This window comes from Myotis brandtii, unplaced genomic scaffold (genome assembly GCF_000412655.1).
Source record: "Myotis brandtii unplaced genomic scaffold, ASM41265v1 scaffold674, whole genome shotgun sequence".
In the NCBI taxonomy this organism is placed as follows: Eukaryota; Metazoa; Chordata; class Mammalia; order Chiroptera; family Vespertilionidae; genus Myotis; species Myotis brandtii.
This window is the reverse complement of record NW_005370630.1, coordinates 233,686-244,132: the sequence shown is the minus strand read 5'-3', so window position 1 is coordinate 244,132 and position 10,447 is coordinate 233,686. Positions and strand designations below refer to the sequence as shown.

General features: G+C 45.3%; 2 protein-coding genes across 2 annotated transcripts in view; one reads left to right on the top strand and one right to left on the bottom strand.

Moving 5' to 3' along the window:
- The window catches only part of ZSWIM5 (zinc finger, SWIM-type containing 5), a 101,690-nt gene extending 93,605 nt beyond the window's left edge, over nucleotides 1–8,085 (top strand). Inside the window, exons 12-14 of the mRNA XM_014529232.1 lie at nucleotides 3,833–3,996; nucleotides 4,460–4,541; nucleotides 5,223–8,085. Coding sequence (XP_014384718.1) covers nucleotides 3,833–3,996; nucleotides 4,460–4,541; nucleotides 5,223–6,085 — 1,109 coding nt within the window. The 3' untranslated portion in view covers nucleotides 6,086–8,085. The remainder of the gene's footprint in view (nucleotides 1–3,832; nucleotides 3,997–4,459; nucleotides 4,542–5,222) is intronic.
- A 1,039-nt stretch (nucleotides 8,086–9,124) lies between these two features.
- The window catches only part of UROD (uroporphyrinogen decarboxylase), a 3,704-nt gene continuing 2,381 nt past the window's right edge, over nucleotides 9,125–10,447 (bottom strand). The window contains exons 7-10 of the mRNA XM_005881253.2: nucleotides 10,107–10,244; nucleotides 9,846–9,946; nucleotides 9,698–9,764; nucleotides 9,125–9,366 (exon numbers count right to left, since the gene is read on the bottom strand). Of these exons, the coding sequence (XP_005881315.1) occupies nucleotides 9,205–9,366; nucleotides 9,698–9,764; nucleotides 9,846–9,946; nucleotides 10,107–10,244 (468 nt within the window). The 3' untranslated portion in view covers nucleotides 9,125–9,204. The remainder of the gene's footprint in view (nucleotides 9,367–9,697; nucleotides 9,765–9,845; nucleotides 9,947–10,106; nucleotides 10,245–10,447) is intronic.

Sequence of the window (10,447 nt, the reverse complement as noted above, 5' to 3'; positions counted from 1 at the left end):
TACTCTCTCTAAAAAATCAATGGAAAAAATATCCTCGGGTGAGGATTGAAAAAAAAAAAAGAACATCTACAATGAATCTGTAGCTACCATCATACTTAATGGGGAAAAACTAGGTGCTTTCCCCTGAAAATCATGTATGAGACAAGAATGTCCCTTCTTACCAAACCCATTCAACATCATACTGCATCTAATGCAATAAGACAAGAAAGGAAATAAAAGGTATACAGATTAGAAAGGAAGAAATAAAACTGTCTTTGCTTGCAAATGACATGATTGTCTATGTAGAAAACCTCAAAGATTCAACAGTAAACTGGAACTAAGAAGTGATTATACCAAGGATACAAGGTTAAGATACTAAAGTCTATTGCTTTCCTGTATGCCAGCAATGAACAACTGTAGCTCAATGGTTGAGCATCGACTTGTGAACCAGGAGGTCATGGTTTGATTCCTGGTCAGGGCACAGGCCCGGGTTGTGGGCTCGGTCCCTGTAAGGGGTGTACAGGAGACAGCCGATCAATGGTTCTCTCTCATCATTGATGTTTCTATCTCTCTCTTCCTTTCCCTTTGTTTCTGAAATCAATTAAAATATATTTTTTTTCATTTAAAAAATGCTTTAAAAACAAACAAAACAAAAACACACACAAGCCCTGGCCAGTGGGCTTAGTTGGTTGAGTGTCATCCCATGCATTGAAAGGTCGCTGGTTTGATTCCCAGTCAGGGCACATACCCAGGTCAATCCCTGGTTGAGAGGCAACCATCAATGTTTCTCTCTCTCTCTCTCTCTCTCTCTCTCTCTCTCTCTCTCCCTCCCTCCCTCTCTCCCTCCCCCTCTCCTTTTCCCTCTTCCTTTCTCTTTCTAAAATCAATAACATTTTTAAAACCCACACAATACCATTTTTAAAACCCACACATTACAAAGCACCCCCCAAAATGTACTTAAGAGTAAATCTAACAAAATATATACAATATCTATATGAGGAAAACTATAAAACTTTGATGAAAGAAATCAAAGAAGATCTAAATAAGTAATTTCATATCCATGGAGAGGAAGGCTCAATATTATTTTTATGTCAGTTCTTCCCAACTTAATCTATAGATTCAATACTATCTCAACCAAAATCCTAGCAAGTTACTTTGTGTATATTGATAAACTATTTCTGAAGTTTATATAGAAAAGCATAAGACCTAGAATAACCAACACAGTATTAAGGAAGAACAAAGTTGGAGAACTAACACTACCCAACTTTAAGACTTAACTGTAAAGCTGTAGTAATCAAGACAGTGTGATATTGGCAAAATAACAGACAAATAGGTAAGTGGGACAGAATAGAGAGCTTAGAAATAGACCCACACAAATATAGTCAACTGACTTTTGACAAAGGAGTAAAGAATAGTCTTTTCAACAATTGGTACTGGAAAAACTGGACATCTATATGCAAAAAAATGAATACAGATATTGACCTTACACCTTCCATAAAAATAAACTCAGAATGGGTCATAGACATAAAATAAAATGCAAAACTATAAAACTTACAGAAGATAACATAGAAATTCTAGGTGACCTTGAGTTTGACAATAACGTTTTAGATACAATAATACCAAAAACACAATCCATGAAAGAAAAATATTGATAAGTAGGCTTCAATAAAATGAAAAACTTCTGCTCAGTGAAAAACACTGTTAAGAAACTGATAAGATAAGCCACAGACTGGGAGAAAATATTGTAAAACACTATCTGATAAAGGACTTATATCACAAATATACAATTAACACTTAAAACTTAACAATAAGAAAACAAACAACTGCATTTTAAAATTGGCCAAAGACTTAAACAGATGCCTCACCAAAGAAGATAAGTGGCAAACAAGCATATGAAAAGATGCTCAGCATATGTCATTAGGGAAAAGAAATGAAACAAAAGTGAAATAACCACTACATACCTATTAGAAAGACTAATCAAAACCCAGACAACACCAAACATCAGCGAGGATGTGGAACAACAGGAACTCTCATTGGGAATGCAAAGTTGGAGCCAGTTTGGAAGTTGGTTTGTCAGTTGTTTACAAAGCTAAACATAGTCTTACCATATGATCCAGCAATTGTGCTCCAAGGTATTTACCAAAATGACTTGAAAATCTATGTCCACACAAAAACTTGCACACTAATGTTTACAGCAGTTTTATTTGTAATTGCCAAAGACTAGAAGCAACCAAGGTGTCCTTCAAAAAGTGAATGGATAAACTAACTGATACATCCATACAATGGAATATTATCTATATATATAAAAGGCTAATATGCAAAGTATCCCCTCGGGAGTTTGACCGGGAGACCGGGAGTTCAGTCACTCTCTATGACGTGAACTGACCACCAGGGGGCGGCGCGGAATGAAGGAAGGCCCCAGCCAGCAGCTGGCCAGGCCTAAGGATCCTTCTGTGCACAAATTCATGCACCGGGCCTCTAGTTTACCAATAAAAGGAAATGAGTTATCAAGCCACAGAAAGATGTGGAGGGATCTTCAATGTATATTGCTTGGTGAAGGAAGCTAGTCTGAAAATGTTACATACTATAATTCCAAGTACATGGCATTGTACTTGGAAAAACTATAGACAGTAAAAAGATCAGTAGACACAGGAAGAATAAGGAAAAATGAGTAGGTAGGTGTAGCATAGGAGATTTTTAGAGCAATGAATCTATTCTGTATGATACAGTAATGGAGGATCTATGAAACTGCATTTGTCAAAAACCATAGACCTGTACAACCACAATGGACCCTAATGTAAACTACGGACTTTAATTAATAACGTAAGAATATTGGTTCATCCAATGTACCACACTAATGTAAAATGTTAATAACAGGGGAAACTGCAAGTGGGGAAATGGGGTATATGGTAACTCTGTACTATGCTCAATTTTATTAATTTTAAAAATTGTTTTTAGAGCTGACAGAAGCAAAAAGGTAATCTCTCCCATAATCCTGACACCCAAAGATAACTACCACTCAGACATTCGTATAAATATTCTATTCATTTTCTATTCATATGTATGTACACACATACACTATACACACACTGCTACTTATCTTTTTTTATATAAAAGTTGAATAGAATATTACCTATTCACAAATTGTTTCTAATTCCCACAACAACCCTAAAAGGTTATTGTTTCCATTTTATAGATGAAGTAACTGAGCTGGTAAATGGCTGAACTAGGTTCAATTTCTGATGTATTTTATTCCAAAGCCTATATATTTTTACCACTATACCTCTTTGTAAAACATAACACCTACTTTTTGTTCCATCTTTATTTAACACTACCCCTTTACAAGATACACCAATCTTCCATACACCAGACTGCCTTCATGCAGTGAATTTCACTTCTGGTGGTGTCCATGCCCTTCCTGTGGAGTATTCCTTAACTCTGTGCCCTCGTACTGAATAGGAAGTGGTAGCCCAGCTTCTTTTTGCTCCAGGGAGGCAAACAATGGGACTGGCATACATTTTTGGCAATAATATTGCTTTCTGTCTTCTGTATAAGCAGCTCAAAATTCAGGTGTTTATGAAAATTATTTGAGACCTAAAGAGCCTGAGGAAAAGGAGGGCGAGGGGTAGAGGCAGATGAAAGGGTAAAGAGAAGTGAATCCATGTGGGCGCCTCGGGAGGAAAGCAGCCTCCAGGGTTGGGTTCAGTGGAGACAGAGCTTGATTGTCCAGAAGGGGTGTCGCATTCAGTGAATTGGTAGCAGCCAGTTCAACCAGTACCTGTGGTGATCAGTGGGCCATTCGGAGAAACTTTGAAGAAAACCCTATCCCTGCCCCTTCTCTCGGTACCTATAGGAGACACTTTGAGGCTCCGAACAATCCTGGAAGCAATACAGAAGCACATCCATTCCTCCTCCCTCATCTTCAAACTGGCCCAAGATGCATTCAAGATTGCTACTCCCACCGACAGCAGTACTGACAGCACCCTGCTCAACGTGGCCCTGGAGCTGGGGCTACAGGTATGGAGAGTGGGCCTCCCCGGCGTTAGTCTGGTAATTGACCTACGGACAACTAACAGAGGATAAGATCTTAGGGGGACTGGGCGTAGGCCAAATCTGGTTCTTTCTGTGTCCCCTGAACACAACTTCTAGCCTAGGCACAAGGTAAGAACTCCATTTTGAAGTTAAGTCCAGAAGCAACATAGCTTTAGGATCCACGGGGTCCGGGTCTTCTTCCCACCCACCCCCATTCCTCCAAGTCAAGCAAGGTGTGGTAAATAAGCACCTTATTTGTTAGAGGTCATCAGTGAAGCCTTTATCAGTTTTGTAGGAGGTGGGGCTGAAATTAAACAAACCTGTCTGTACTTATCAAGGGAACGATGACTGTTTAAAGCACTAATAAATACTTGTTGCATAAAGAAATGGCAAATAGGGAGAGAAAGTTCATATGCTTAACTCACTGGAAATGTCTCTTTTTGCCCAGGTGATGAGAATGACCTTATCAACCCTTAACTGGAGGCGCCGGGAGATGGTTCGGTGGTTGGTGACCTGTGCTACAGAAGTGGGTGAGTCTTCCACCTCCCTCTACCCCCAGGGTAAAGGAGTTCCTGGGCCCTACTCTTGGGACAGGACAACAAATCATTAGAGCCCTCCTATTCCTGTTACTGATGACCTAAGAAAGGATGGGGCCACTGGTAGCCCCAGCTGGCCCAGGCTCTGCCTCTCTGCTTGGACTATATCCTGATGTCAGCAGCACTTTGTCCCTCTGATCAGAGACATCTGAGAGAATGAATTGTCAACCGCCAGTACTCAAGTGCACCCTTGCGAGATAGTTGACCCAGTGGTTTGGACCCAGTCCCTATCCATACTTCTGAGAAATCCCAAAACAACTTGGAGGCTCAGGACCCCATCTAGAGCCCAAAGCCCCAGCATAAGACTCTACCCTGAGAGGCCCCACTTCAGCTAGAACCCCCAGGCAGATCTGGGGCTCTGCCGCTCCGTCCTTGTGATGGGCTAAGAGCACCTGCTGAGACCTTCAGTCCTCTGACCAGGGGAAGGAAGGAATGGAACAGGGTCTGGCCATCCGGGATGCTCCCCTTGCCCTGGTTTGCCTCGGATCATCTCCAGGCTGCTGAGGAGAAGGGAAAACTCATCTCTGCAGGCAAGTTCTGACCCCAAATGGTAATCTGGGCAGGCGTGGATCGGGACCCGGATGGCCACAGCTGAGCTCAGGCTCTCCCTGACAGGTGTGCGGGCCCTGGTGAGCATCTTGCAGAGCTGGTACACACTCTTCACCCCCACCGAGGCTACTAGCATTGTGGCTGCCACCGCCGTATCCCACACCACTATCCTGCGCCTCAGTCTTGACTACCCACAGCGGGAGGAGCTGGCTAGCTGTGCTCGCACACTGGCCCTGCAGTGTGCTATGAAGGATCCACAGAGCTGTGCCCTATCAGCCCTTACACTCTGTGAGAAAGACCACATCGCCTTCGAGGCAGCCTACCAGATCGCCATTGATGCTGCCGCCGGTGGCATGACCCATTCACAGCTGTTCACCATCGCCCGCTACATGGAGCTCCGTGGCTACCCGCTACGTGCCTTCAAGCTGGCCTCACTGGCCATGAGCCATCTCAACTTAGCCTACAACCAGGACACCCATCCAGCTATCAATGATGTGCTCTGGGCATGTGCCCTCAGCCACTCTCTGGGCAAGAATGAGCTGGCGGCCCTCATTCCCCTGGTGGTGAAGAGCGTGCACTGTGCCACAGTGCTCTCAGACATCCTACGGCGCTGCACGGTGACTGCACCTGGCCTGGCTGGCATCCCAGGTCGCCGCAGCTCTGGAAAGCTCATGTCCACTGACAAAGCTCCACTGCGCCAGCTGCTGGATGCCACCATCAATGCCTATATCAACACGACGCACTCACGCCTGACACACATCAGCCCTCGTCACTATGGAGAGTTTATTGAGTTTCTGAGCAAGGCTCGGGAGACCTTCCTGCTGCCGCAGGATGGCCACCTGCAGTTTGCCCAATTCATCGACAACCTCAAACAAATCTACAAAGGCAAGAAGAAGCTGATGCTGCTGGTGCGAGAGCGCTTTGGCTGAGAAAGCAGACAGCCCACTGCCGGGGCAGCCTGGGCTCCCGGTACCATCGGGTCAGGTCAAGGACACTGAAACATTTGTCCACCCTGAGAGGACCCTACACACCTGTGGCTGAACCAAAGGACCACAGGGCTAAGCATGGGGAGAGTCCAACCCTGGCCTGAACCTGCCTTGGCAAGATTCTCGGTATAGCCCACTGTTCCTGGAGGAGCTGGGCCCTGCAGATCGATCAGAAACTCTACAACATGCCACCTCACGCCCCTATATCCTGCGTGTGTCCTGGGCATTGGCCCTCTCTCCCTTGGCAAACACAGAACACTGTTCCATCTCAGGGATTGCTTAACCAGAGAAACAGAAGCATGTATGGTACTGTAAATATTATAGTATATGTGTTGCCAATTACATTGTAAAGTTGTAACTATTTATAATTCTGGTTCTAATTTCATGGGTACTTGAAATAGCTGTGGGTGGGAAGGTAGACTTGTTTTCTGAGGAGACTCACACCATTTCTCAGGTTTCCGTTGCAGAGTATATACTGTTGGCAGTGGAAGAGTGCAAGTGGCAGGGAGAAAAATGCCAGTTAGAATAAATCCCAAGTCTAGTCTATGCAGAAACTGCAGCCTGCAGAAGGGGTAGCTGTAGCCACATGGTGAGTAAGGGGCTGGGCCAGGACTGAACTTAGACTTTGCTGCACGAAGCCATGAGGACACTGAAGCTCATGCTCCTGCCTCACACAGCCTCCAGGAGCCTGCGAGCTCCTGAGAAACAAGATCAGGGAGCAGGTGGAGGTCTGGGAGGCCACTGAGCTCATACTGTTCATCTGCTCTGGTCACCATTGTTAGTGTCTAGTTTCATCTCTCATTATGTATGTATGTGTGTGTGTGTGTGTGTGTGTGTGTGTGTGTATCCGTATGGCTAAGTACATGTGTCTGTATGCAGATATATATCTGTGCATACCTGTATGTGCACATGTGTGTGTCTGTGTGCTGGACTATGGGTTTCTGTGTGAGGGTATACACATTTGTGAACATGTAGGAATACTTATCTGTGTGTGTGTTCATGTTGATACATGTTTAGTGTGTATCTGGGCACACATGAGTTCATGTGCATAAACATGTTTGTGTGTATGCTTGCTCTCCATTGATGCATCTTTACATGTGTAATTGTGTATATTTCAACATGTAGGTATGTATGTGAATTTATATTTGAGCATCTGCATGGATGTGGCTCTTCTCTTTTTGCCAGATCTGTCTTCCCAATTCCTCTTAGTCTCTCTCACCAGCTAAACATGTTCCCCACGTCTGTGCCTCCTTTATTCTCTCACCAAACAAGCTTCTAATCACTAGTCTATCTTAAGAGTGGCTTCTTCAGCTCCAGTTCTCTCCTCACCCTGCACTTGCTTTCTCCCTCTGCCTCTCTACCTCAAGCTTCCTCTGCCTGCTTTGGTCACAGTCCCATTGGTTACTGATTTGGAGGCTGGGGCTGGGATGCATTTGGCCTTTCCCTTTCTGACTAGTTTCTAGCCCTAGTGGGCAACCCCTGTGTTAGCCCTGGCTGACCTCCACAATGTATGACATTCCTGCTACCTTCCTGCCCCTATGCTCAGCCTGAAATTAGGAGGTAGCAAGGGCATTCCGAAGAGTCATTTGGATGCCAGTGTCTTGGTGTTTACTATTTTATGTTTTAGTTCCTGAGTAGGGGATGGGGTGTGATAGGAAGGGTGGTATAGCTAGAGTGTGAACTAAGGACCTGTCTGCTCTATTTTCCTTTCTTTGACAAACTGTTTGTTTTGCCTTCTTTCCCCCCCCTCCACACTAACCAGTAAGTTGTATTTGCTATTTGTGGCTAATGAAGTCTTACTGTTCAGCCATGGGCCCTACAACCTCTCAGCCCAACAGGTTGGTTTAAAAAAAAAAAGCCACTCCCAAATCTGTATTAAGGTTGCCATTTTTTAGCAAGTATGTGAACTCAGTGCTTTTCTATAAATAAATCATGGATCACAGAAAAGATTTTTGTAAAATCAGAAATTGTGTTTTCTCAATAAATGGGGGTCTTCTCTCTCTTCTGCATTGCCCTGGCTGGGACAGGGTGCTGGTTGGGCTTATAGCACAGTGGATTTCTAGTGGTGTAAGATGTGGAGGACAAATGAATTGCCTGCCACACCAAACCCCACTCCAGAGCTCACAAACAGCGTAGAGCCTTGTCCCAGGAAATAGGTAGCATCATAATGGGCAGAAACACCAAGATCCTGAGAAAACTGGAGGGTATGCTCAGGAAAGAATGCAGAGCAACCCTGAGCAACACAGGGACTTTTGTCTTCAGAGGCCCTCACCTCAGTGACGCAAGTCTAACTCTAACCCTGAGCAACCTAGCTCTAAGTCTTTTTTTTTTTAAATATATTTTATTGATTTTTCACAGAGAGGAAGGGAGAGGGATAGAGAGTTAGAAACATCGATGAGAGAGAAACATCAATCAGCTGCCTCCTGCACACCTCCGACTGGGGATGTGCCCGAAACCAAGGTACATGCCCTTGGCCGGAATCGAACCCAGGACCTTTCAGTCCGCAAGCCGACGCTCTATCCACTGAGCCAAACCAGTTAGGGCCTAGCTCTAAGTCTTTATGTCCTCCCATCTTTTGGTATCAAAGCTGAAGGCTTCTCACCTCTTCCCTGCTTACCTAGACTCCACCTTCCTTGATAGGCCTCTCTGAAGTATTCCAGCCATTCCTGTGCCCCTCTCTGATCTATACTCCCCTTCCCCAGACACAATTTGACCTCATAAGCTGTGGGGACCCTATTTCTCTGCAAGTATCATAGCTCCTGCTGTTAGGAAACTCTACCCAAACCCATGTAGTTCTGGGGCTTGGAGATCTGAAGTCAAGATGGTGGGGAGAGCCCTAACATTAAGTCCTACAGTGCACACCCTGATATCTGAGTTCCCATGACTTTGGGAGAGGATGCAGATGGAGGCCCCGGGGAAGGAGCAGACACTAAGAAGGAACTGAAGATAAGGGCACAGATTTTTCACAAACAAAACCACATGTTAGACTCCAACTCTGGGACTTTTATTCTCCTGGAAACAATCTTCTGTGTTGGTAGTACTTGAGGAGGAAAACTGTATGCTCAGTTCTGTCGAAGTGCACGTGAGTATTTGTGCACGGCATCCACAAAGGCCCCCACATGCTCTGGGTCCATGTCAGGGTAAAGTCCATGGCCCAGGTTGGCAATGTAGCGCTGTGGCCCAAAGTCATCCAGCATCTGCTGCACCAGCCGCCCGATCTCCTCCTGGGGGACCAACAGGGCATTAGCTACAGGGAGGGCCAGCAAGCCTCTGTCCTCCCTATACATAATAGAGTCACACATATATGTAGGCAATTCTACTCAGTGTTATTCATTCAGTCATTAATTCAAAAAAATTTATTGGATGGGCCAAGCACTAAGAAAACACAAATAAACACAACAGTGAAAAGAAATTCCTGCCTTCCTGGAGTTCACATGGTGTGTATGGGGTAGAGGGGAGAGACAGACATAAAAATACAATAATACAACCATCTCTACAGCCATGGGAATGCACAGAGACAAACTCACAGACATACACAAGGACTCTGGTTGTTACCTCAGGTGCATACAGGGCACAGGGGTCCAGATTGCCCTGCAAGGTCACGTTCTTCCCCACACGTTCCCTGGAAGCAGAGTTGGTGCTATGTTCTGGTGACTACACATACGGCAGCTGCACCCCCTCTACCTCACCCTCCGTTACTTACCGGGCTTTCTGTGGGGCCACTGTCCAGTCAAGCCCAACCACCTCGTAGCCAGCCTGAGCCAGTTCCTCCAGAGCAAAATGTCCATCCTTAGCAAAGACAATCTGAGGGAACAAAAGGACAGATTTCTGAGCCTACAGGGGCCTTGCTTTGCCTACTAACCTACCTCAGCTGTACCTCGGCTGCCCTCCAGTGGCCACTTCATTCCATGCAGGACTTATTCTGAAAGTCCCAGTCCCACCTTCACTCAATTCCCATTCTTACCATGGGCACTGGTGCCAGGCCTGCCTCCTGCAGCATGGCCTTCACTCGCTTGGCCACATCACGGATGTAGGGCAGTGCAAACTTAGTGAAGAGCTGTGGGCCAAGATGCCCTGCGTGGGACTCAAAGAGCTGCAATGCCTACAGTTAGGTGGTGAAGAGAAATACTTAACACACAGAAAGGAAATATTTCAGGCCCCACACACAGAATGGAACTCAGTTTTCCCCAAGTGACTTCAACCCCTGATACTGCCTAAGCCTAAAAACCCAGTTCCAGTCAAAAAGTTTTGTCTTTTCCTCCAGATCCCAGTGCTAGCTGTGGTCTTTGAACACATGAAACATTA